The sequence below is a fragment of the Tachyglossus aculeatus genome, chromosome 15 (assembly GCF_015852505.1).
Source record: "Tachyglossus aculeatus isolate mTacAcu1 chromosome 15, mTacAcu1.pri, whole genome shotgun sequence".
Classification (NCBI taxonomy): Eukaryota; Metazoa; Chordata; class Mammalia; order Monotremata; family Tachyglossidae; genus Tachyglossus; species Tachyglossus aculeatus.
The window spans coordinates 13,321,315-13,347,268 of record NC_052080.1 but is presented as its reverse complement, the minus strand read 5'-3'; the positions used below and the strand labels follow the sequence as shown (position 1 = coordinate 13,347,268).

Genomic DNA, 25,954 nt, shown 5'->3' with positions numbered 1-25,954 from the left:
TTTTGTGATCTGCTGAATGTAATTTAATGCTGCTGTATTCCAACAATTCTACTAGTAGCTGACTACGGTTGCAAAAACTTTGCGATTGAATGCAAAAGGAAAATTTGCAAATGGACCTGTGAGCATCACGTAAGTAAACCAAGAGCTAATAATCTGCCGTCATCCACAGAAGAAAATGTTTCCAGTTAAATAATTCCTCTCACATTTTTATTCCAAGTCCTCTGTTTTGGACATTGGAGGAAATAGTCCAGGGTGACCAGCTTCCTACACCCTAGGTGCAAGTTACTTTACTTTTTAAATTCCATTAAAAATAGGTGATTTAGCAAGAGCAATCCAGATGGGAGAGGAGATAAAGATCATCCGTGCGATTTGAACCTGAAATACTGGTAAGTCATCCAGTCTCCATTTTCTACCCAATTTGATCATGTTCTGTGCAATCCAAAGCGGTAACCTGTAAAGTTAATTTTATATCCTGGATTGGGAATAAAGGTTATTGAGGAGCAGCCTGGCCTAATGGATAGAGCCTGGGAGTCAGAAGGTCATGGGTTCTAATCCTGGCTCCACCACTTGTCTGTTGTGTGACCATGGGCAAGTCACTTCACTTCTCCGTGCCTCAGTTACTTCATCTGTGAAATGGGGATTGAGGCTGTGAGCCCCATGTGGGACAAGGACTATGTCCAACCTGATTTGTTTGTACCCACCCCAGGGCTTAGTACAGTGCACATAGTAAGAGCTTAACAAATACCATAATAATAATAACAACAGCACCTGCTGCACGTAGCAAATACCATAGCAATTATTCTTATTTTTGTATGGTTCTTGTGCAATGTTTCTGACAGCTATCATGGAACTCTTAACCAAAATATTGCTGGCGGGCAAAGCGATACCAAGCCATTTCCATGATATATTAGCAAATACCTTCGATTTCCTAATTTTCCTTCTGCTATTCACACATGCTAGACACCAAAGACCATTTGTTGAACAGAAAGGTTTTAGAATATGCAGAAGAGAAACCAGTACAAAGGAGGTCTGGTTGTAATATCTACTGAGATGCACCTTTGTCTTTGATGGGATCGTTAAAAGTGGAAAATCTTGAAGTGAACACCTCAAGGAATCCACAGTGCCTAGTATGATGCTTGATGATAAGCAGTGTGGCTTAGCGGATGGAGCCCAGGGTTGGCAGTCAGAAGGACCTGGGTTCTAATCCCGGCCGTGCCACTTGTCTGCTGTGTGTCCTGGGGTAAGCCACTTCACTTCTCTGGGCCTCAGATCCTTCATCTGTAAAATGGGGATCAAGACTGTAGTAACAGGGACTGCATTCAACCCTACTAGGTTCTGTCTACCCCAGTCCTTAAGAAGAGTGACTGGGACATAGTAAGCTAGACTGTAAACTCATGTGGGCGGGGAATCTGTCTTTTTATTGTTCTGCTGTATTCTCCCAAGTGCTTATTACAGTGCTCTGCACACAGTAAGCGCTCAATAAATATGATGGAAACAATTGAATAGTAGGCTCTTAACAAATACCACCCCCCTTCCCTAAAAAGTGCTCAATTAGTACTTCTGCTGCTGTGGTTGAATGAAATAGGATTATTGGGTAAGAAAAAGTGAACAAATTTTTTGAGAAGAAGCATGGCATAGTGGTTACAGAACAGGCCCGGGAGTCAGAAGGTCATGAGTTCTAATCCCGGTTCCGCCACCTGTCTGCCAAGTGATCTTGGGCAAGTCACTTCACTTCTCTGTACATCAACCAAACTCCTCTCACACAAATCTCACCACCGTTGGGGCAATGAATGAAGCAGATGTCCCGTCACTGGGACCCTTGAATTGACTAACCCCTCTAGACTGTAAGCTCCAACCCTGCTGTATTGTCCTCTCCCAAGCGCTTAGTACAATACTCTGCACAGAATAAGCGCTCAATAAATATCATTGATTCAATATTGGAGAATAAAAACTGGATCAGATGAACCCATGGGCTTTCGTGTGGCCAATATTCTTATTTTCAGTCGTCTGCTGTGTTACCTTGGGTAAGTTGCTTCACTTCTCTGGGCCTCACTTCCCTCATCTGTAAAATGAGGATTAAGACTGTGAGCCCCATGTGGGACAGTATCTACTCCAACCCGTAGTACAGTACCTGACACTTTAACAAGTACCATAAAAAAATACTACTGATTGATTGCTATAATCTCATTCTCCTAATCATTCATATATTTTGATTTATTCCCTCACGTTTACTATGTGAACTTATCCTTACCCCTTCAGTAATAGTATACCTGTCAGTTTATGTCTGCTGTCTTCCCCCATTATATTTCTGTAGTCTCGTTAAGAGTAGTGAATGACTGTATAAAAAGAGCTTTATATTGTGCTCCATATACTTAGTCAATACTGTGAGGATAATGATCCAGAGAAAAATATAAAATTTTTCCATCATTTGCCTTGATGGAAGACGTTTCTAAACAGGCGGGGGAAAGCAGTCAATCGATGGTATTTATTGAGTTGCTTACTGTGTGCAGAGCACTGTACTAAGCGTTTGAGAGAGTACAATCCAACAGAATTAGCAGACACGTTTCCAGCCCATAACGAACTTGCAGTCAAGATATTAATCGACCAGTGGTATTTATTGAGCATTTACTCTGTGCAGACCACTGTACTAAGCCCTTGGGAGAGGACAGTATAGCAGAGGTTGGAGACACGTTTCCTGGCCCACGCTTAGTACAGTGTTCCGTACCCAGTAAGCACTCAATAAATACGGTTGAATGAATGAAGGAGCTTGCAGTACAGAGGGGAAATTGGGGAGAAAACGACCCATTCCTATTTCAGACCTACCTGTGGGCTGAAAAATATCCTGTCAGTCACCAAGGCTTGTGCTTGGCAGGCAGCCAGATAGCCACAACGATCGGTCAGCAAGCTCTGAGATTCACAGGGGCTCATTTTTCCTAATAGCTTGTTTGGTGGTCAGCCAGGATCTGCACTCTGGCTTCTTTCTCTTTTCCTATTTTAATTGCTGCTCACATTTCAGGAGTTCAAAGCCCATCTTCCTGATACTTGAATCCTCGCAAATTCTCTTCCCAGTGGAGGCAGAGAGCTCAATCAATCAAGCACTTGGGAGAGTGGAATTAGCAGACACGTTCCCTGGCCATGATGAGTTTATAGTCTAGAGATGCTGAATCAGACAAAACCAGGAGGAAAAATTGGAAATGGAGCCAGGGGAAGGGTATCTGATGAATAGGCTCTCGTAAGCATTCAGCCTCTAAGAGGGTGATTTCTGGATGAGAAGCAGGGTTGCCTGGTGGAAAGAGCACAGGCCCGAGAGAGGTCCTGGGTTCTAATCCCAACTTCACCAGTTGTCTGCTGTGTGTGACCTCGGGCAAGTCACTTCTCTGGGCCTCCATTTCCTCATCTGTAAAATGGGGATTAAATACCTGTTCTCCCTCCTATTTTAGACTGTGAGCCTTACTTAGGATGGGAACTGTGTCCAACTGGATTAACTTGTATCTGCCCCAGTGCTTAGAAGAGGGTAAGAGCTTAGCAAATACCATGCTAAGAATGCATTTGGGCCATGTTTTCTCAGTAGGGCTAATAACTGGGTGTTTTGCCTTAAAAACCTCAAAGTAATAGTAGAAGTACTATTTATTGGCATGCACCAAACTAAGAACTTGAAAAGTAAAGAAAAAAATAGAAAAGTGGCACATTCCCTGTCCACAAAGGGAGACAGAAATAAATACATTTATAAATTGATTAAAGTAGGGGGTTTTTTTGTTTTTTGTGCGTGTGTTTTATGGTATTTTTCTCACTATGTGCCAGACACTCTAAGAAACGGTGGGTTTAGTTGCAAACTAATTAGGTTGGACACAATCCATGTCCCACACTCTTAATCCCTATTTTACAGATATAGCAACTGAGGCACAGAGAAGTGAAGTGACTTGCCCATGATAATGCAGCAGACAGGTGGTGGAGCCGGAATTAGGACCCAGATCCTTCTGACTTCCAAGCCCACGCTCTATCCACTAGACCACACTGCCTCTCTGTATAGTTGAATAGCATACAGAGAAAACCGTTCAGCACGGGTGTACGTACATACACGTGACCTGCGTTCTTGATATCTTTGCCCTCTTGGGAAGAGGGACGTAAGACCCCTTCTCTTCTTCACCCATTTATTTTACTTCTTTTCCATCAGTCTCGATCGTGAGAAGGCCCCTCTTCCGAGGCAACCAAAACGGAACCCAAGGGAAAGGGGAATGCCGACATCAAGTTGGAAACCCATCTTTGACGATTTCCATTCGACACTGCCAAATGAGGCCTTCGTGGCAGCTGGAAGAGTTCATGATATTTAAATGCCAATTCAGACCTGCCTACGGAACATTTGGAGATCGGCCCTTGGTAATTAATTCAATCATATTTATTGATCATTTACTGTGTGCAGAGCACTGTACTAAACGCCTGGGAGAGTCCAGTGAAGCAAGGTGCTTTACCCTTGTGCTGTCAAACTGGGTGTGTTTCACCTGGGACTGACAAATACCTCTCTATCTGCCAGGCTCTAGGATCCCAGCCCCACCCACCCCCAAAGGGAATAGAGGAGGTGCTTAGCTGGCCGAACCCCACAAATCCTGTTTCCCGATTGGCTGTTCGGTGACCAAACTTGTCCTCAAATTAGCTCCCTCTAATTGGTCGCGGGGAACGTCACCCCTACATACTTACACAGGTACGTACTTGCAACCTCGGCTCTTAGCTGGTGGATTTGGAAGCTCAGGTAGAGGGCTGGGTGGTTTGGGAAACCTGATGGCTCTCGAAAGGATACGGAGCGGAGGCTCAGCAGCCTGACCTCTTCCCCCTGCGTCTGGTCAACTCGGGCATTACAAGACACAAAGGTGGAAGGGAAAATTGGCTAGGGAACTTGGAACCCAGCTGTTGACCTGAAGAGTTGTTGGAAATTCTGTATTTTTCAGCGATAACCATGGAACACCCTTGGGTCGTGTCTACCTTCCTCCTGCTGGCGTTTGCCCTGACTCCATCGACAGGTAGGATGTTGGGGGCTGGGTCTCAGGGGGTTAAACGCTATATGCCAGCAGCCCTGATCTCCTCCTGCCAAACTCTTTCTTTCCCTCCCCAAACTCCACCCATGTGGAAGATTCACCAGAAAAGAGCCTGGAATTAAAACATAAACCGTGAACTGCTTGTGGACAGGGATCGTGTCTGCCGACCCTATTGTATTGTGCTTTCCCAAGCTCTTAGTTCAGTGCTCTGCACATAGTAAGCATTCAGTAAATACTACTGCTTGAGTGATTGGGAGAGGAGGCAGAGAGGGGGTTAGGAGGATGACATGGGGTTTGGAGGATTAGGTATATTCTTCACTCCTGAATTATAGCCAACATTTCCATATAGGAGTAGATAGATGAGAGCTGGAATCTCGCCAGCTGGGAACCTATCAGTCAACTCTGTTGTCTTGTACTGTTTCAAGAGCTTAGTACAGTGCTCTGCACATAGTAAGCGCTCAGTGAATACCATTGATGTTGAACCACTTCATTTTTTCTGCCACTGGGGCTGTATAAATTGAAAATGAAAGGACTTGCCATTCGCACCAGTGCAGAATATAGTTGAAGCATAGCTCTGCCAGCCTTGGGCGGAAACAAGCAGGTTTGGATAAACTTCAGCACATGTGTACATTCTAAACCTGCCTGAATAAAGTTATTTGAAACCAACCTCTCTTTTGCCCCTAAAAATAATCCAAGTTTTCTGCTAGAATGATGAGTTATTACTAAGGTTCTAGGGTGTGGGATGGGAGTTATGATTTCAAGCTCAGATTAGGTAAGGTGTTAAGTCTGGAGCTTCTGATTAAAAAGTTCTGAGAACTTCCAGGAGCTTAGATTTTGCAAAGCAAAGGAAAATCCCCCAAGCCCCCCAACACCCTCGGCCATTGGACATTAACTTTCCAGATCCCCTTTTGGGAAATGAACTTATTAGGAGTTATGATGAGGTCCCTGTTTGCTGTCTTTGCTGATCTGGGGTATGGATGATCTGAAGTTGGGCGTTGGCTGTTTACTGGGTGAGCAAGCGTTGGGACAGGCCTATGATTGAGTTGTCAGGGACGTATGAAGCCCCAGGAATTCGCAAACACGTCTGTAGACCTCTCTCTGCAATCAGATCTCTTTTGCCTCTTTCATGGAAAATCAGTCAGTCAGTCAGTCGTATTTGAGTGCTTACTGCGTGCAGAGCACTGTACTAAGCACTTCGGAGAGTACAATCTAACATCATAATAGACACAGTCCCTGCCAACGGTGCACTTACAGTCTGGAGGGGGAGACATATTACTAGAAATAAATATATTGCAGATATGGACATTGGGGCTGGGGGGCTGGGGGGGGCGGGGTGAATAAAGGGAATCTTTCAGGATGATGCAGAAGGAAGTGGGAGAAAAGGAAAGAAAGGTTTAGTCAGGGAAAGCATCTTGAAGGAGATGTGCCTTCAGTAAGGCTTTGGAGGTGGGGGGAGAGTAATTGTCTTTCGGATATGAGGAAGGAGGGCATTCCAGGCCAGAGGAAGGACTTCGGCGAGAAGTCAGGGGAGGGACAGACAAGATCGAGGTGGGCTGGGTAGTTTGACATTAGAAGAGCAAAGTGTGCGGGCTGGGTTGCAGTAGAAGAATGGCGAGGTGAGGTTGGAACAGGAGAGGGGATTGAGGACCTTAAAGGCAACGGTGAGATGGTCCCTACCCAACAGTGGGCTCACAGTCTAGAAGGGGGAGACAGACAACAAAACAAAACATATTAAAAAAATAAAATAAATAGAATAGTAAATACGTACAAGTAAAATAAATGAGTAATAAATGTGTACAAACATATATACAGGTGCTGTGGGGAGGGGAAGGAGGCAAGGCAGGGGGAGGGGGAGAGGAAGGAAGGGGCTTTGTCTGAGAGGAGGGGGCTCAGTCTGTTAAATAATTAACAATTATTTATATTAATGTCTGTCTCCCCCTCTAGACTGTAAACTTGCTGTGGGCAGAGGATGTGTCTGTCAACTCTGTTGTACTCTCCCAAGCGCTTAGTACAAGGCTGTGCACACAGTAAGCGCTCAATAAATACCACTGATGATCATCTTGGTTAGCCATTTCAGGAATCATTGCTGACCTTTACCTCTTTGAGGCATTCCATTCCAATAACAAGAATAATAATAATAATATTTAAGTACTTCATACTTAGGGTAGGGTAGCTACAATACAATCAGATCAGACACAGTCCCTGTCCCACCTGGGGTTCGCTGCCTAAGGGGTAGGGAGGAAAGGTAATTAATCTGCATTTTGCAGATGAGAAAGCTGAGGCACTGAGAAGTAAAGTGACTTGTCCAAGGTTTCCTAGCAGGCCAGCGGCAGAGCCAGGATTAGAACCCAGGTCTCCTGACTCCCTGTCCTGTCCTCTTTCTACTAGGCCACAATGTTTTTCCATTCTGATAGACTTACAATGTTTCTTAGCAACAAAGGTGCTTGCCTTTCTGAAATAGCTGGGAAGAGTCCCATTTTCACAACAAAATCAGTCAGTGGTTTTTATTGAGCGCTTACTGTGTACAGAGCACTGTATTAAGCGCTTGGGAGAGCACAATATAACAACAGAACAGAGTCGGTAGACAGGTTCCTTGCCCACAGCGAGCTAAAAGTCTAGAGGAAAGCTCTAACTCATCCTAAAATTGCCTTTGATCATGAAATGAATGGGCTCTTTCTAGATGTCAGGTGCATTATATTAAGAGATTATATGACAGTTTTGTCATTGCCTTTGTGAGTCCTTCCCTTGTTATGCACGCCATCCTGTGATGCAAGCAAGTTGAAGGAGTTGAAAGCACATGACTTTCCAGACTGTAAGCTCCTTATGGTCAGGAATCGTGTCTACTAACTCTGTTGTGCTTAGTACAGTGCTCTGCACACAGTAAGCACTCAATAAATACGATTGAATTAATGAATGTTGTGTACTTCCAAACACTTGGTGCAGTGCTCCACTCAGAGTAAGCACTCAGCAAATACTATTGATTGATCAATTTACCCCGGCTATTAAGAAAGGACTAGTGAGCCAGGAAAGGCCACTGAATCCAGATAGTTTTCCCCTTCCTTTCTTCCCTTTCCCTCCCTCCCCCTATCCCAAACTGAGAGTGAAATTCACCGCACGAGGTTGGAATGTATCTTTTTAGAGCCTTCTACCCCTAAGTTTCACAAGCCATTTAGTCCGACTGGGCTTTTTTTAAATGGTATTTGTTCAGCGCTTACTATGTGTCAAGCGCTGTTCTAAACCCTGGGGTTGACACAAGGTAATCAGGTTGGACACAGTCTCTGTCCCACAAGGGCTTCAAAGTCTTAAGCAGGGAAGAGGAATGAATCCCCGTTTTACAAATCAGGCAACTGGGGCTCGGAGAAGTGAAATAACTTGCCCAAACTCACAGAGCAGACAAGAGGCAGAGCCGGGTCCTCTGACTCCCAGCCTCTATCCACTAGGCCACACTGTTTTTCTTCCTCCCTGCTAACTGACTGTCAGTTCATTGTGGGCAGGGAACGTGCCTCCTAATTCTATCGTTCTCTCCCAAGCGCTTCGTACAGTACTCTGCACATAGTAAGCACTCAGTAAATACGATTGAAATAAATACGATTAGCCGTTGGCCCTCTGTCTCCTCACTTTATACCTGCTGTCTCGGGGAGCTCATCAACTCCTCTCCAGACAGCTAGCCACCCCCTTCTCTAAGGGGGTGTCACATTGTCAGATGTCAAATTGACATCTCCAAAGATGTGCTCACACCGCCTCAACACAGATGTCAAGAACTGAATCAGGAAGCCCAGCAAGTCCTGTGGGAGACTGACAGATTTTGGCAGTAACAGAAATATCGTATCTCACTGAAGATCAACATTCCTCACTCTCACTATTTTCCCCCAGGCCTAGAACCTTCTCCCTGTGTTTATGGTCTTTTACTAAGAAATCTCACTCCTCCCACAGCCCATTTGGATTCATTTTCAACCTCCCAAGTTGTTTAAACCAAGCATTCACTCGGTGGCCTAGTGGGCAGAACAAGGGCGTGGGAATCAGAAGGACCTGAGTCCAACCACTCGTCCGCTGTGTGACCTTGGGCAAGTCACTCGGCTTCTTTGTGCCTCAGTTACCTTATCTGTAAAATGGGGGTTAAGATTGAGCCCCATGTGGGGCAGGGACTGTGTCCAACCTGATTAGCTTGGATCTAACCCAGAGCTTAGTATAGTGCCTGGCACAGAGTTAACACATAATAAATGGCATTAACAAATTCTTCCTGTACATATGTAGCGTGGCTCAGTGGAAAGAGCCCGGGCTTTGGAGTCAGAGGTCGTCGGTTCAAATCCCGGCTCTGCCACTTGTCAGCTGTGTGACTTTGGGCAAGTCACTTAACTTCTCTGTGCCTCAGTTACCTCATCTGTAAAATGGGGACTAAGACTGTGAGCCCCACATGGGACAACCTGATCACCTTGTATCCCCGCCCCCACGCTTAAAACAGTGCTTTGCACATAGTAAGCGCTTAATAAATGCCATTATTATTATTATTATGTAGAGTCCGCTGTAGTTTCAATTATTTATTCTGATTGATTCCTTTATTTTAAATATTTTTGGGTCTGTTCCGCCCACTCCCCACGCACACCCAAAATGTCAGTTAACAGGTCTCTTTCTATCATACTATACCAAGTAATACAGTGCATTGCAGCCAGTGGGAGCTCAATAAATAGCAATACTACTACCTTGGAGAATGTAGTCACAGTAGCGACATGGCCTAGTGGAAAGAACCCAAGCCCGGGAGTCAGAAGACCTGCATTCTAATTCTGGTTCCACCACTTGCCTTTTGTGTGACCCTGGGCAAGTCACTTAACTTTTCTCTGCCTCAGTTTCTTCATCTGTAAAATGAGGATTCAATACCTCTCTCCTTTCTACTTAGACTGTGTGCCTCATGTTGAACAGGGTCCGTCTTGCATCTACCCCAGCGCTTAAAACAGGGCTCCACACATAGTAAGCTTGACAAATACCATAATTAGTTATTCTATTCATTCATTCACTCATTCAATCGTATTTATTGAGCGCTTACTGTGGGCAGAGCACTGTACTAAGCACTTGGGAAGTACAAGTTGGCAACATATAGAAACGGTCCCTACCCAACAACAGGCTCACAGTCCAGAAGGGCTCACAGTCTATTTAAACTAGCATATATTTGACAGTTTATATATGCGTGTCTTTGTCATTTAAGTTTAAGGTCCTAGTTAGTCATTTGCATTTATTGAGCTCTCACTATGTGCAGAGCACTGTACTTAGGGCTTGGGAGAGTACAATATAACCGTATATCAGACACATTCCAGACCCACAACGAGCTTACAGTCTAAAGGGGGAGACAGATATTACTACAGCAGTCAGGAACAATTTATACGCTTCAATATATTCTATAAGCTCTGAGCACTGTGGTCTTCCCTTATTCAGGGACAGTATATACTGATGATGATGATGTTGGTGGCAGTAGTGTGCTGAGTTGTTTCCAAATCAATCAGTCAAAAATATTTATGGAGTGCTTACTCTGTGCAGAGCACTGTACTAAGCGCTTGGGAGAGTACAATGCAACTATTTAACAGACACATTCCCTGCCCACAACGAGAAAGAATCTGCTATTTTGTGGAGGGCAAGGAGATGAAGATGATGATGACAGCAGTTAGCTTCTCCTGCAGATTGCAAGTGCTTTGTGTATCTACCTCAGTGCTTAGTACAGTGCCTGGAATGAAGTAAGTGCTTAACAAATACCAAAAAAAAAAAGAAAAAAATTGTGCCCTCTCAGCCAACACTGAGTTGACTTTAGGCCTTGCTGCTGCCCAGATAGCCTACCTTAGGCCCCTGTCTGGGCTGAAGGAATCATCATCCTTCAGCCCTGGCATCTGTCAACAGCAAATCAGATTCACAATCCAGTTCTTCCACTTCACACGCCAAAGGATCATTTCTTAACTCTTGGGCTTGAGGGCCGGGAACTCTGTTCACATGACCTGAAGTACTGAGTCACAGGTCCGGCCTTACTTCTGCTGAGAGGACTCCAGATCATCGTCTTTTCAGGAGTCAGGGCAGAGTCTAAGTGGGAAAGAACACAGGACTGGGAATTAATCATCCTGGATTCGAATCCTGGCCCTTTTTTTAAAAATCGGATTTGTTAAGGGCTTATTGCGTTCTGGGTACTGTACTGAGCACTGAGGTAGACATAAGATAATCGGGTTGGACACAGTCCCTGCCCCACATAGGGCTCAAAGTCTTAATCCCTATTTAACAAATGAGGGAACTGAGGCCCAGTGGAGTGATTTGCCCAAGGTGACCACAGCAGAAAAGTGGAGGAGTTGGAATTCAAACCCAGATCCTTCCAAGTCCCAGGATCATGTGCTGTCCATTAGGCCAGGCATTTCTGCCACTGCCTGACCTTGGGCCAGTCCCTTGATTTCTCGGTGCCTCAGTTTCCTTATCTGTAAAACAGGGATGAAACACCTGTTCTCCCTCCCCATTAGATTGTGGTACAGGGACTGTATCTGATTGGATTTCTATTGTATCTACCTCAGGGCTTACAACAATGCTTTACACAAAGTAAACTTTTAACAGATAAAATTGTTTGTTTAATGTATGTGCAAAGCACTCCCCTAAGCACCGGAGTAGGTACAAAATAATCAGTTTGGACACAGTCGCTGCCCCACATGGGGCTGAAGAAGCAGGCCACTAGAACAATCCTAGCCACTGTTGGAGCCCAGCATCTAAGATAATTACAGATCTAACATGCAGACTTTATCACTCACTTCACAATTGAATGGCCAAACCCTGACATACCAGGGTTTTGAATTGCCAAACCCGGAGATAGCAGGGCTTTAAACTGCCAATTCCAGAGCTGCCAGGGTTATGAACTGTCCATTCTAGAGGTGCCAGGGCTATGAAGTGCCCGTCCCAGAGGTGGCCTGGCCTTGCTAATTCCATTTTACCACCCCTGCTCTTTCTAAATCAGTAGGCCACTCTTATTCCTCCCAATTTTGTGGTTTGTTTTTAATGGTGTTTATTAAGAGCTTACTCTGTGCCAGGCACACTACGAAACGCTGGGGTGGATAAAAGCTAATTAGGTGGAAACAGTCCCTGTCCCACATGGGGCTCACGATCAACCCCCATTTTCCCGATGAGGGAACTGAGGCTCAGAGAAGTGAAGCGACTTCCCCAAGGTCACACAGCAGACAAGTGGCGGAGCCAGGATGAGAACCCAGGTCCTTCTGACTCTCAGGCCCTTGAAAATGTAACTCTGGACTGTTGGATTTTCCCGTAGGCCAACGTGTGTGGAGGAGGGATCAAATTGGACTTTATTTCTGGGCCTTTTCCCTCAGAGATAGTAGTAATGAGGCAACACACATCTGGTAATAGAGTCGCTAAAGGAATTAAAAAAGGAGTTAAAAATGATTTCTAATGTGTGGAATCTCACAGTTGTTCCATCTTTCCTATAGGCCAGCGGGACTTTGATTTGGCCGACGCTCTTGACCCTTCCGGTGAGTGATTCTCCTCTACAAGATATTCTTTCTAATAAAGAAGTTTGCTCTCCATAGGAGGCAGTGATTTATTTTATTGTACTTGTTAAGTGATTGCTATGTCAGGCACTGAACTAAGCACTGGGGTGGATCCAAAATAATAAAGTTGGGTACAGTTCCTGCCCCATGTGGGGCTCACAGTTTGAATCCCCATTTTACTCACGTGGGAACTGACACACAGAGAAATGAAGTGACTTGCCCAAAGTCACGCAGCAGGCAAGTGGAAGCACGTGGCTCAGTGGAAAGAACACAGGCTTTGGAGTCTGAGTTCATGGGTTTGAATCCCGGCTCCGCCAATTGTCAGCTGTGTGACTTTGGGGAAGTTACTTCACTTCTCTGTGCCTCAGTTACCTCATCTGTAAAATGGGGATTAAGATTATGAGCCCCCCGTGGCACAACCTGATCACCTTGTAACCTCCCCACTGGTTAGAACAGTGTTTTGCACATAGTAAGCGCTTAATAAATGCCATTATTATTATTATTATTATTAAGTGGCAGAACTGGGATTAGAACCCAGGTCTTCTGTCTCCCAGGCCCGTGGTCTTTCCACTTGGCCACACTGCTTCTTGCCATGTGGGAAAATGAAATGCCACAGGTAGGTTTTTGTCTGTCATGACCAGCCTGCAGCAGAGAAAATGCCCAGAAAATGCCAGTCAGTAAACTCATGTGGGGATGATGTTCTTCCCTTTCTTGTAGCCAAAATGGCACATATGCTAATCCTGGATGTTCCATTTATCTTTCACCATGAGTTACAAGATTTCAGAGTTCCTTCTTTGAACAGTTTGACCCATTGTAATGTTCTACTCTCTTTCTCCATATCATAGACGATGTTACTCAGAAACCCTATCCAGTTACCAAGAGGCCAGTGCCTGGTGAGTGGCCTATTTGCTCTCCTGCTGCAACCCAGCCCATGCACTTCTCTTCTTTAATTCCAACCTACTCACAGTTCTTCAATCTTGTCTAACTTGCCAATGACCTCTCGCCCACGTCCTGCCTCTGGCCTGGAATGCCCTCCCTCCTCATAGCCAACAGACAGTGACTCTCCCTGGCTTCAGAGCCTTACTGAAGGCTTGTCTCCTCCAAGACGCCTTCCCTGACCAAGCCCTCCTTTCCTCTTCTGTCACCCTGATCTGCTTCCTTTATTCACCTTTCTCTCAGCCCCACAGCACTTCCATCCATATCCTTAATTCATTTATTTCTACTAAGGTCTGTCACCTCCTCTAGATTCCATGCTTATTGCGGGCAGGGAACCTACCATCTCTGTTATATTGTTCTCTCCCAAGAGCTTAGTAGTCAGCGCTTAGAACAGTGCTTTGCACATAGTAAGCGCTTAACAAATGCCATCATTATTATTATTATTACAGTGCTCTGTGCACAGTATGTGCTCAGTAAATATGATTGATTGATCAACTGATTGATAATCAAGTATGTATGTGTAGCTAAATTTTGCCCAGGAAAAAAGCCAAGTCTCATTTGATTCTCAGGGGAAGGTGAACTTAACCGGCCAACTAAGAGGTACCGCAGCAAAGTCTTGGATAAAGTGCTTAGTTCAGGGTTCTGCGCACAGTAAGCATTCAATAAATACCATTGATTTCATGCCTTGACTTGAAAGGAGCCCAGACGTCCAGCCCTGAGTGTTAAGGTCTTAGAATTTATTCCCAGATCTGACTGATTTCTTCCTCCTCTATTTTTATGAATGTCTGTCTCCCCCTCCAGACTGTAAGCTCATTACGGGCAGGGAACGTGTCTGCTAATTCTATTGTGCTGTACCCTCCCAAGCCCATAATACAGTGCTCTGCACATAGTAAGCACTCAGTGAATACTATTGATTTGACCGTGAGCCCCATTTGGGACTGGAACTCTGTCCAATGTGACTATCCTATAGAAACTTCGGCACCTAATACAGTTCTTGGTTCATAGTCAGAATTAACAAATACTCCAATTATTCTGCATTGGAAAGAGGCATTGTCAACCTCTTCTCCTATCAAGTAGTGAAAGAACAGAGAAGTCAAGGCAGTGTAGGTTATTTTTTCTCCATAGGTTCGCTGATTAATCAGTCCTTCACAAAAACTAGTATTCTTCCTTTTAAAGGAACCTGCAAAAACACTACTAAATTACACTCTGATTTCTTTAAGGAAATGGTTTTAATTTAGACGATGGAGTTGGCGGAGGTAAATGCTGAGCAAAAGTTTCTTTAGACCTTGGATTTCCAAAGTCTAGATTGCACTTTCAGCCAACTCTCGGTGACTCTGGGGATTGGAAGAAAATGTTAACATAGATCGTCTCAAATTAGGGTTAGCTTTTATGGGAAATTAGTCACCAACTTGCTGCCTGTATTAAAATTTGGCCTTCAGACTTCTAGATAAGTGGAGAAGTCACTTGTGATGTTCTTTCAAAACCCAAATAGCTGTAACAGTAGGAAAGATCTTTGACAACTGTGCTAACTCATCCCCAAAACTGTCTTGGTAATTCAGTGTGGTTGTGGGATCGTGTGAAAGTCAGAAAGCACTCCTCAAAATTCTGGATATCAGCGTCATCTCTTCTCCCTTCCCTCAGATGAACTTATTTTCTGCCCCAAATTTGGACAAAATTAGATGAGAAGAACATGCAGGAGGCATAGATTAATCCCAGCTACCCATCTTTAATAAATGAGAGCTGGTAATTAGAGGGAAACTATGGGCTTTAAAAAAAATTGGTATTTATTAAGCACTTACTGTGTGCAGAGCTAGCTACTTCTCATTTTCCCCTCTGTCAGCCGAATAATAATAATAATGATGGCATTTGTTAAGCGCTTACTATGTGCAGAGCACTGTTCTAAGCGCTGGGGGGGATACAAGGTGATCATGACCATGACCTCTGACTCCAAAGCCTGTGCTCTTTCCACTGAGCCACGCTGCTTCTCTGCTGATAGAGAATAGGTGAAAAAGCCAAAGTTTTTTAGCTGGCTGGTCAGGCTATCCGTGCGTTCTAAGGCTTGGGATTGAAATGATAAACGGAGAACTTTCCTTACAATAGGCAGAGTGCATTTAGTGAGCCCATAAATAGCGGGAGGGTAGACTTTGTCATTGTCACTTCTGCCCTGACTCAAGGTCAAGAACTGAAGTATTCAGGCCACTGCTTCTTAGATATCCTTCTTGAGCCACCATGTGATTTCACAAAGTAGCTGTGGAATCCTTTCACCCTGATGACTTCTGTCCGTAGGCCATTAAATCCCTGCAATGAAATCTGGCCTCCCTCCACCTAGCAGGAGCAAGAAAAGTGCCTTTTACCCAAGGTTTGGGAAGGCATCGGTTTAAGTCGGTATGGATTTTGAAGTGGGCAGTGGGGAGTTTATTCAGTCAGAGAGAAACAACCTGAATGCCGATGTCTCACCTCAGAGTCGTTGCTTCTTAGGCTGACTATTCGAGGTTTTCTCCCTGCTTCGTTTTCTGAGAATATTTGTTTTCCTCCAGAAGACCACCCAAGACCCCAGCCTCCCTGGCGCCCACAGCCTGGACATCCCAGCAATGCCGGTGAGTAAGAATTCCAGGTCTTCCAGTTTGGGGTTTCAGGAAAGAGCACAGGTCTGGGAGCGTAAGGAGAACTGGTTTCTACCTCCTGCTCTACCACCAGCCTGCTGAGGGATCTTGGGCAGATCACTGAACCTTTCTGTACTTCATTTTCCTCCTCAATCCATCAATCAGTGATACTTTATCTATTAATTTTTTTTTAATTTAAATTGCTCTGTACCAGGCACTGTACTAAATGCTGGGGTAGAGACAAGCTAAGCAGTACGTGTCCCACATGGGGCTCACAGGCTTAGTCCCCATTTTACCGATGAGGGAAGTGAAGCCCTGAGAAGTGAAGTGATTTGGGTCCCCATTTTACAGACGAGGGAAGTGAAGCCCTGAGAAGTGAAGTGATTTGGCCAAAGTCATACAGCAGATAAATGGCAGAGCTGGGATTAGAACTCAGTTCCTTCTAATTTTTGGGTCTGAGTTCAATCCACAAGACCACTCTGCTTCTCTGTTTATTGAGCACTTAGTGAATGCAGAGCATGTGTACGAAGCTCTCTAGAGAGGCCAATGCGATATTTGTCCAATGAGGATAACACTATCTGCGCCTCTCATGCCCACCACAAATCCTGCAGGTAAAATAGAGGTGGTTGTGAAAATGCTTATTAATAGCAGTAATAATAATAATAGTACTTGTTAAGTGCTTACTTTGTGCCAGGCATAAACACTGAGGTAGATAAAAGCTAATCAGGTAGGGCACAGTCCCTGACCCCTTTGGGGACCACACTCTAAATCCCCATTTTACAGATGAGGCCCAGAGAGGTTATGTGACTTGCCGAGGTCACACAGCAAACATGTGGCAGAGCCAGGATTAGAACCCAGGTCCTCCTGACCCCCAGACCCATGCTTTATCCACTAAACCACACAGTCACCTTCCCTGACAACAGTGAGCTTCCAGTCTATCTTGCTTTTTTCCAGTAAGAAGCAGTATGAGCAAGTGGGAGACAGAAGGACCTGGGTTCTAATCCTAGCTCTGCCGCTTGTCCGCTGTGTGACCTTGGGCAAGTCACTTCACTTCTCTGGGCCTCAGTTCCCTCACCACTGCAGTGGGGATTAAGACTGTAAGCCCCATGTGTGTCAGAGACTGTGCCCAACCTGGTTAGGTTGTATCTACCTAAGCGCCTAGTACGGTGCCGGGCATATAGTAAGCGCATAACAGATGCCATAAAAAATAAATAAAAAAGACACACCCTGCATCTCTCCTACAATGGATCAGAAAGCCATGAGTAACAGACCAGCCACACTCCGCCCTGGATGTGGCATTTTTTATGGGAGTGGCAACCAATAGGGTGGAATAGAGAAAAGTTGGTTGCCAGCCTTCTCAACGAGAATAATAAGCCTTCTCAAGTGAAAGAGAAGTTTCCACATCAGACCTTATGAACGGGCCTCCCACAGGGTAATAATAATAATAATTAACACCGGTAGTATTCATTCAGTGTATGCCAGGCACTGTACTAAGCGCTGGGGTGGATGCAAGCAAATCAGAGACCGGGAGAAGGTTGTTCAGATTTCTAGATGATGGGATCATCTAGATCCCGTCTTCTCACAAAAAGGAATGAGATGCCTGGGGTTGACCTTGAAGTCACTTCACTCCTCTGGACCCCAGTTCCCGCATCTGCAAAATGGGGATGAAGACTCTGAGCCCCATGTGGAACAGGGACTGTGTCCAACCCAAATAGCTCATCTCTACCCCTGTGCTTAGTACAGTGCCTGGCCCCTAATAAGCGCTTAAGAAATACCATAGTAATAATAATAACAGTAATAGTAATAATGACTGTGATATTTGTTAAGCACTTACTGTTCTAAGTGCTGGGGTGGATACAAGCAAATTAGGGTGGACAAAGTACCTGCCCCGACGTGGGGCTCACAGTCTTAACCCCCATTTTATGGATGAGGGAACTGAGGCCCAGAGAAGTGAAGTGACACGCCCAGGGTCACACAGCAGACCACGGATGGATTCACAAAGCCATCCAGCCTTGCTGACCTGCATTTTGCTTTCTTTCCTCAGGAGGCTTCGAGGATTCCGACCTGAACGATGGGCGGTACCCACCCAAGCCCAGACCCAGGCCGCCCGGAGGTAGGATTTTATTCATTCAGTCATATTTATTGAGCACTTACTGTGTGCAGAGCACTATACTAAGCACTTGGGAAGTACAAGTTGGCAACATATAGAGACAGTCCCTATCCAACAACGGGCTCCTAGTGATGCTCAACCTCTCCCTCCTACCTCATTGGTTCGTCAACAGGCTCAACGGGGGCGGGACTCTATCGCTTCTGGCGGTCCTTTCCAAGGAACGAACCCGAACGGTAGAGGGGTAGGCTTCCTACCTCGTGGACCCCCAAAACTGCATAAATGGTTCAGGAGCCAAGATGAGTGGATTTTGGGGAGAAGGGAGCCCAATATGTTCCCAAGTCTAGGTTGATTTATTCATTCATTCAGTCATATTGAGCGCTTCCTGTGTGCAAAACCCTGTACTAAGTTCCTTCCCATCCACCGTGGGCTGTTCCTCCTGCCTCCCCAACTTTCAGTACCCATTTTTTCCGCTTGCATTCGTTTAATCGTATTTATTGAGCACTTACTCTGTGCAGAGCACTGTACTGAGCACTTGGGAGAGGATAATAAAACAATAAACACATTCCATTCCCACAGTGAGCGTACAGTCTAGAGGGGGAGACAGACATTAATAGAAATAAATAAAGGACAGAGATTGGACATAAGCTCTGTGGGGCTGAAGAAAGGGAGCAAGTCAGGGTGACGCAGAAGAGAAGGGGAGAAGCGTCTATGAGACCGGCATGCAGTCTCGGGTTGGCTGCAAGGGGCCTTTCGGAAGATTTTTCTCCTTCTGGTAGAAAAGGCAGTTGCAAGGTTCTGGTCTAGAGGTAGGAGAGAGTGAGGGTTAGGGCCAGAAGTCCCAAATCAATGGAGTTGAAAGGAGGATTTGGGGCAGAACTGCAGGCGTTGTCACCTTGGGAGCTTCAGGGAGAGGGCCGGCTTGAAGCTGATGAATTGTCCCAAATAAAATCTGCCCCAGATAATCCCCAAAGTGGCCAATCCAGTTCCAGGTGAGCGAGTAGGGTGTAAGCCACAAGCAACAGTATAAAAGACCCAAGCTAGGGTGACACTATTTGGAATTAAGGCTGCAACTATAGACTTAGTATCCGGATTCGTTTTTCAAATGATGGTGGTTTCTAGTTCTTTCAGGCCTGATCCTTTGTCCTCAGTTTAGGATAGGGGCCTCTAGATTGTGAGTTCATTTAGAACAGTGCTTGGCACATATTAAACACTTAACAAATACCATCATTATTATGTTGGACTCTCCCAAGTGCTTAGTACATTGATCTGCACATAGCAAGCGCTTAGTAAATGCTTCTCCCAGGAAACTGAATAGTCCTCCTCTTACTCAGTTTGTGAGGCTCATTTGGGTCGGGGCCTGTGTCCAACCTGATGAACACTTGTGTATTCCCCAGCCCTTAGAACAGTGCTTTACACACAGTATTATTGGTATTAGTAATAATAATAATGATAATGTCCTTTCCATCACCCAAAGGAGCATCTGAATTCCTCTGGGCACATCTCCAAGAGGCCTTCCCTGACTGAGCCCTTATTTCCTCTTCTCCCACTCTCTCCTGCATCACTCTTGCATTTGGATATGCTCTCTTTATCCATCCCTCCTTCAGTCCCACGGCACTTATGTCCACATTAGTCATTTATTCATTTCTATTAATGCCAGTCTCCCCCCTCTAGACTAGCTTGTTGTGGGCAGGGGACATGTCTATCGACTCTGTTATTTCGTACTCTCCCAACCGGTTAGTACACACAGTCAGCGCTCCATAAATATGATAGATTGCAACAGAGACACCCTAAAATAAAATCTAAATGGTCTGAGATGGGAGAAGCATCTTAATAAATTCCCTTTGGCAAATGAAAAATCTTGCAAACCCATTTGCGAGGGATTGAACAATGGGCAACCAAGGATCTCTGCTACAGTTGACAACTGGCAAGTCATTTGGGAAATTGTATAAGAGTGTGTGTCCCTCTGGACTGTAAGCTCGAAGCAGGCAGGGAACGGGTCTACCAACTCTGTCATATTGTTCTCTCCCAAGCGCTCAGTACAGTGCTGTGCGCCCAGGAAGTGCTCAGTAAATACCACTGATGGTGATGATGTTGTTGTTTTCTACAGAGGAGAGGGATTTAGTTCCAATATTTTTGGCAACACTTATAGCAAATGCATGTCCCAGAAAGGCGGAGAAGAAGGGAATTTGTGGCCGGACTTGAACACATTGATATCGAGTCTGTAGCGCATGCTTATTGACCGTGCTGTGGCAAACTCACTGGTGACAAAAAACCACCCTGTGTGTGTGTTTTTTTGCATAGTCTCGGTTGTGACCACACGCAGCTTGGCAACTTGGCTGACTACAGCCGTGGGAGCGACTTTGCCTGGAGATATTTGTTCATCTAGAGTTAGGACTTGTTTCCTTTTATTCAGATGGAGGGGTTAGAGTCCGCAGGGCAAGAACTATGGAAAAACTCAGGGATTGTGTCTGTTGACTCTGTTATAGCAGCAAGACTTAGTGGACACAGCACGGGCCCTGGGAGCCAGAAGGACCTGGATTTTAATCCTGGCTCAGCCACTTGTGTGCTGTGTGACCTGGGCAAGTCATTTCATTTCTTGGGGCCTCAGTGACCCCATCTGAAAAATGGGGATTAAGACTGTGAACTCTATGTGGGACAGAGAATGTGTCCAACCCCATTATCTTGTGTCTACACCAGTGGTTAGACTAGTGCCTGGCACATCGTAAGCGCTTAACAAATACCCCAGTTATTATTATTTCACAGAAGAAGGAACTGAGGCACAGAGAAGTGAAGTGACTTGCCCTAGTTTGCACAGCAGGCAAGTGGTGGAGCCAGGATTAGAACCCAGCTCCTCTCCCAGGCCTGGGCTCTTTCCACAAGGCCACACTACCTGTAGAGGTAGAATCTTAGTCTTTTGGGTTGCCGTTCTGTGCTTTATTCCCAAATGCTGAATATAGTGTATGGGTCTCTGTTGAAGATCAATAAACTTTATGGATTAATTGACTGAAAAACCTTCTCTCCAGAACTATATTTCCCCCCTCTTGTAGAATGGCCTAATATCTTTTAATAATAATAATAATAATAATGATGGCATTTATTACGTGCTTACTATGTGCAAAGCACTGTTCTAAGCACTGGGGGGTTACAAGATGATCAGGTTGTCCCCCGGGGGGCTCACAATCTTCATCCCCATTTTCCAGATGAGGTACCTGAGGCACAGAGAAGTGAAGTGACTTGCCCAAAGTCACACAGCTGACAATGGGCGGAGCCGGGATTTGAACCAATGACCTCTGAATCCAAAGCCCGGGCTCTTTCCACTGAGCCACGCTGCTTTTCAAATCACTCTCCTTCATTCATCTTTCCCAGGCACAAATTTGCTTCTATTTTTTCATTCATTCATTCATTCAATCAATCGTATTTATTGAGCGCTTTCTGTGTGCAGAGCACTGTACTAAGCGCTTGGGAAGTACAAGTTGGCAACATATAGAGACGGTCCCTACCCAACAGTGGGCTCACAGTCTAGAAGGGGGAGACAGAGAACAAAACAAAACATATTAACAAAATAAAATAAATAGAATAAATATGTTTTCTCTTGACCTCTCATCAGAGCAGTCATAACTAGGTCCTTTTATTAAGACTTCAATGGCATAAAACTCAATTTTACCTTTTTCATGTATTTGCATATAGTTTGATGATTTTCAGTCTGTCTGTTTGGCACTTAGCAGATATTCCTATAACCTCAGAGAAAATGATAGAGACTCCAGCGTGACTTCCTTCTTAAGGCATTTGCCGATCTGTGCTTCCCAAGCGCTTAGTACAGTGCTCTGCACACAGTAAGCACTCAGTAAATACAATTGAATGATTGAATGAATGTAAGCAGGAGCTATGGGACTGAATGATTGATAGGGGTCTTTTTTTCTCTCTCTCTCTCTTCATGAACCCTAACAAAACTCAGGCTGTTCTGCTAGTGACTTTCACAAGCCCCAGATGGCAGCTTAACTTTGCACATCTCGCTGTTGTGTAGAAGCAAACTTATTGCTATAGCTCCCCGGATTCCTGGAAACTAGCCTCAGTTCAATGTGACAATCTTCCACCCTGCAGGAGGAGGAGGAGGAGGAGGAGGAGGAGGATATAATCCCAACAACCCCTATGGGAACTCTTACGGTAAGCACGCAATTTTGGAAAGGTGAAAAAGGGAGGTCTACCATCTGAAAAACCCAACTCCCTTTTCTCAGGCCTAGAAAATTGTGTGCTCTCTGTGCTGTTTTGTTTGGGGTGTGTTGTCATCAGCCAAAAGGTAGGGTGGGGGTGAGTGGGGCTTGGGTGTAATCCATTGGCTGAAAACATTTATTTTCCTTAACGCATTTTTTCCTTCCCTTCAGGTGGAGGTGGATATTCAAATTACGGAACCACCCACGGTAAATAAAAAAATGTGGTTACACATTATTTGGCACATTCACCTTTTAAAATAATGGAGAAAATCTCAGTCTTTTTCTAAAGGGAAATTACCTTTGTGAGTGTTAATGCTCTCCCTACTATTATATTCTGAGTACCAGATAGAGGGGTCAAAACTTTGCCATTGTCCTCTCTCCAAGTTCCATGAAAGCCGATGGTAGTGAAGCAGTGTTTCCTAACAAATATTCATGCTGACAGTTCCCAGCTCAGTGATAGAAATAGAATACCCTCAGTCCCATGACTAGGAAAATTGTTCCCTGGACTGTTTTTTGTGACCAGGTTTCTGAGGATGAAGTCATATGGGTCATTAGAAAGAAAAATTGAGCCTGTTGGAGGGAAAAAGATTAGGGAAGCAGGGTGACCTAGTGGAAAGAGCAGGGAACTGGGGGTCTGAAGATGTGACTTCTGATCCCAACTCTGTGTCTCTTGTGTGACCTTGGACAAGTCACTTAACCATTCTGAGCATCACTTCACCTCTAAAATGGGGATTAGATATCTGCTCTCCCCACCAGTTTTGAGCCCCTTGTGGGACAGTATCCAATATGATTATCTATATCTTCCCCAGCACTTAGCACAGTGCATTGACACATAGGAAGTGCGTATTAAATGCCATAATTCTTATTTCATCAGAAGGCTTGGGAAGTGGCAGATAGACTTTTGGAGATTAGGCTTGTGATGGGTTATTATCTCCAGGCATCCTGTTGCTTCTGGTGGATTTCTCTGTTCCTTTTTTTCTTTTTCCTCCCTCCCTCCTTTCTTCCTTCCTTTCCCTCTCTTCCCCACCCCCTCTCTCCACCTTTTTCTCTCTCTATTAATGTCTTGCTCCCCCCCCGACCCCCAGACTGTAAACTTGTTGTGGGCAGGGAACATATTGACCAACTGGTTCATTTCATACTCTCCCAAGTTCTTTATGCAGTGCTCTGCACCCAGTAAGCGTCCAGTAAATACCATTGATTGAATGTTGGAGACAAAAACTGGACTTGGGCCCTGATGTTGCTGATACTCTTATTTTTCCAAAATCCTTCATTCATTCATTCATTCATTCAATCGTATTTATTGAACGCTTACTGTGTGCAGAGCACTGTACTAAGCGCTTGGGAAGTACAAGTTGGCAACATGTAGAGAGGGTCCCTACCCAACAACAGGCTCACAGTCTAGAAGGGGGAGACAGACAACAAAACCAAACATGTGGACAGGAAATCATCTTTGTGGATACAAAGTGCAGAGTGAATGGCTAGAGGGTGTGTACCTTACAGTAAAAAATAGACTCCCCAGACTGTTAAGCACCTAAAAATAACGTTATTTTCTTTGCCCCAGGCAACAGAATAGCTCAGATCGTATCTCCAATAGTTTCTGTGGCTGTGGTCTCACTTATTGGAGCAGCGACAAGTTATTGTGCATACCAGAAGAGGAGAAGTTGTTTCAGAACAGATGGTAAGGAGTAAAGTAGATTTTTTTTCCCCCTCTTATTGGGCTTAGTGGAAATAAACCCCCTTTTTGATGAATTCAGGCTGAGTTGCCTCTCTCAAATGGCCATGCAATTATAATGAATTAATCTGGTGGATTCTTAAAACCTTTCCCCTCTAGACTGTAAACTCATTGTGGGCAGGGAATGTGTTTGCCAACTCTGTTATATTGTACTTTCCCATGTGCTTAGTACAGTGCTCTTAAGTGCTCAATAAATAAGATTGATTGATTTCCCTTGGTGTGGTTTTCAGGGTATTATGGCCGTGTATTTTAGGACTATATATATATAGCACTCTCTCAGTTGCCCTTCAGTGTGATTTACTATTTTTCCTTTCTCATTACACTTTCCATTACAGGTTCTCAAAGCACTATAGTTATAGAGATGGCCGGCAAGGATAGAAAGGGCGCCCTAAGCCTTTCTAGTAACTCAATTCAGATAACACTTTTTTTTTCCCAATCTTTCTTTCCAGACCCTGTGAACGTCTGAGAGACAGAAACCAGAAGCCTACAAGCCCGGCCCGAGGCTTGAGTGATATTTGCCATTCACTTGGAAAAACGTTATAGAGCAGGAATCCGATGGGGTCGTACCCACCAATCTGAAAATCTTTCCTTCCCTTTACTCTCTCTCTCTCTCTTTTTTCTGGATGATGTTTGTTAAGTGCTTACTATGTGCTAAGCGCTAGGGTAGATAGAAGGTTGGACCCAGGCCATGTCCCACATGGGGCGCCCAGTCTTAATCCCCATTTTTTAGATGAGGTAACTGAGGCCCAGAGAAGTGACTTGCCCAAGGTCACACAGCAGACCTTGCTTCCCTCTTTGGCACATTATGGAGAACTCTGACTTCCATTGGACAATCTCTCCATCCAAGAACTGAATACCGCATGGTGGTCTCCCGTGGAAGGACCAAATTGGCTGGTAGAGGAAATCTCTCATTATTCAGTCAGTCAATCGATGGTATTTACTGAGCGCCGAATGTGTGCAGAATACTGTATTAAGCACTCAGGAGACTACAGTACAAATTAATGCAGCAGAGACCTGGGCTTTTGACTCCCAGGTTAGCTGGCCCACTTCAGTCACTCAGCGGTTGAGCGGTTCGATCCACAGACCCATCGGGTTCCAGATATTTAGGAAACTCAGGCAGAGATGAGGTACACAGATGCAAACTCCTCCTCTGACTCCCCGCTGGCCACATTTAATTTTGAGTGATTCCCGAATGGCTTGTACATTCTTTGGGCTCTCCCTCAAAACTCCCGGAGGAAGCTATTGTACTGTGCAAAAAAAAAAGTGGTTCAAGCAGGGCGTTTGAAAAATCTTGAAATCTAGATACCGAAACCAACTGGATTGCTCTGGGAAAGAGTTTCCATGTTTCCAATACAAAAATGGGAAATTCAAATGTCAGTTAATGGTATTTATTCAGGGCTTGCGGTGTGTAGTGTGCTGTAGTAAGCGCTTGGGAGAGTACAGTTCAACAGGGGTGGTAGACGTGTTCCCTAACCACAGAAAGCTTGTAGTCTAGAGGTGGGGGATTGTCTAAGGCATCCAAGATGCGAACATTATGGGGGTTTTTTGGCTTGATTTAATTTTTTGTACCCAATACTGATATAAACACAGTGTCCTATTTAATGTGAGTAGTTATTTTTTTTCCAACATTCTGGTATTTTGAAACACTTGAAATGGAACAGCTAGGGCAGTTTAAAAGGGTTCCTTTTCTGGCAATTTCTAAGGTAGCCAAAAATACAGTTATCATAACCTTGTCATCTTTGATCTTATCTACGTTTCAATACAATCTGAAGATCTTCCAACCGAAAAGGCCATTCAACAACATCGGTTTCAGTGTAA

The 25,954-nt window shown here is 44.8% G+C and overlaps 1 protein-coding gene and 1 long non-coding RNA gene across 2 annotated transcripts; both read left to right on the top strand.

Annotated features, from left to right (window-relative positions):
* The first annotated feature begins 4,560 nt into the window (after window positions 1-4,560).
* On the top strand, window positions 4,561-18,430 carry XG (Xg glycoprotein (Xg blood group)). The gene is made up of 7 exons (XM_038757133.1): window positions 4,561-4,699; window positions 4,944-5,015; window positions 12,485-12,526; window positions 13,390-13,437; window positions 16,018-16,077; window positions 18,128-18,196; window positions 18,366-18,430. The coding sequence occupies exons 2-7, from the start codon at window positions 4,952-4,954 to the stop codon at window positions 18,428-18,430; spliced, it is 348 nt and encodes a 115-aa protein (XP_038613061.1). The 5' UTR covers window positions 4,561-4,699; window positions 4,944-4,951.
* A 4,144-nt stretch (window positions 18,431-22,574) lies between these two features.
* On the top strand, window positions 22,575-24,795 carry LOC119937865. The gene is made up of 3 exons (XR_005454240.1): window positions 22,575-22,611; window positions 23,966-24,082; window positions 24,586-24,795. It is a non-coding gene; the product is annotated as an uncharacterized LOC119937865 (long non-coding RNA).
* Window positions 24,796-25,954: the final 1,159 nt, after the last annotated feature.

Bases quoted from the DNA above. Each gene is read 5' to 3' on its own strand.
- XG (XM_038757133.1), top strand. From the start codon at position 4,952: ATGGAACACCCTTGGGTCGTGTCTACCTTCCTCCTGCTGGCGTTTGCC. The intron at 5,016-12,484 runs GTAGGATGTTGG...TCTTTCCTATAG, and splicing joins TGCCCTGACTCCATCGACAG to GCCAGCGGGACTTTGATTTG. The intron at 18,197-18,365 runs GTAGGATTTTAT...GTTCGTCAACAG, and splicing joins CAGACCCAGGCCGCCCGGAG to GCTCAACGGGGGCGGGACTC.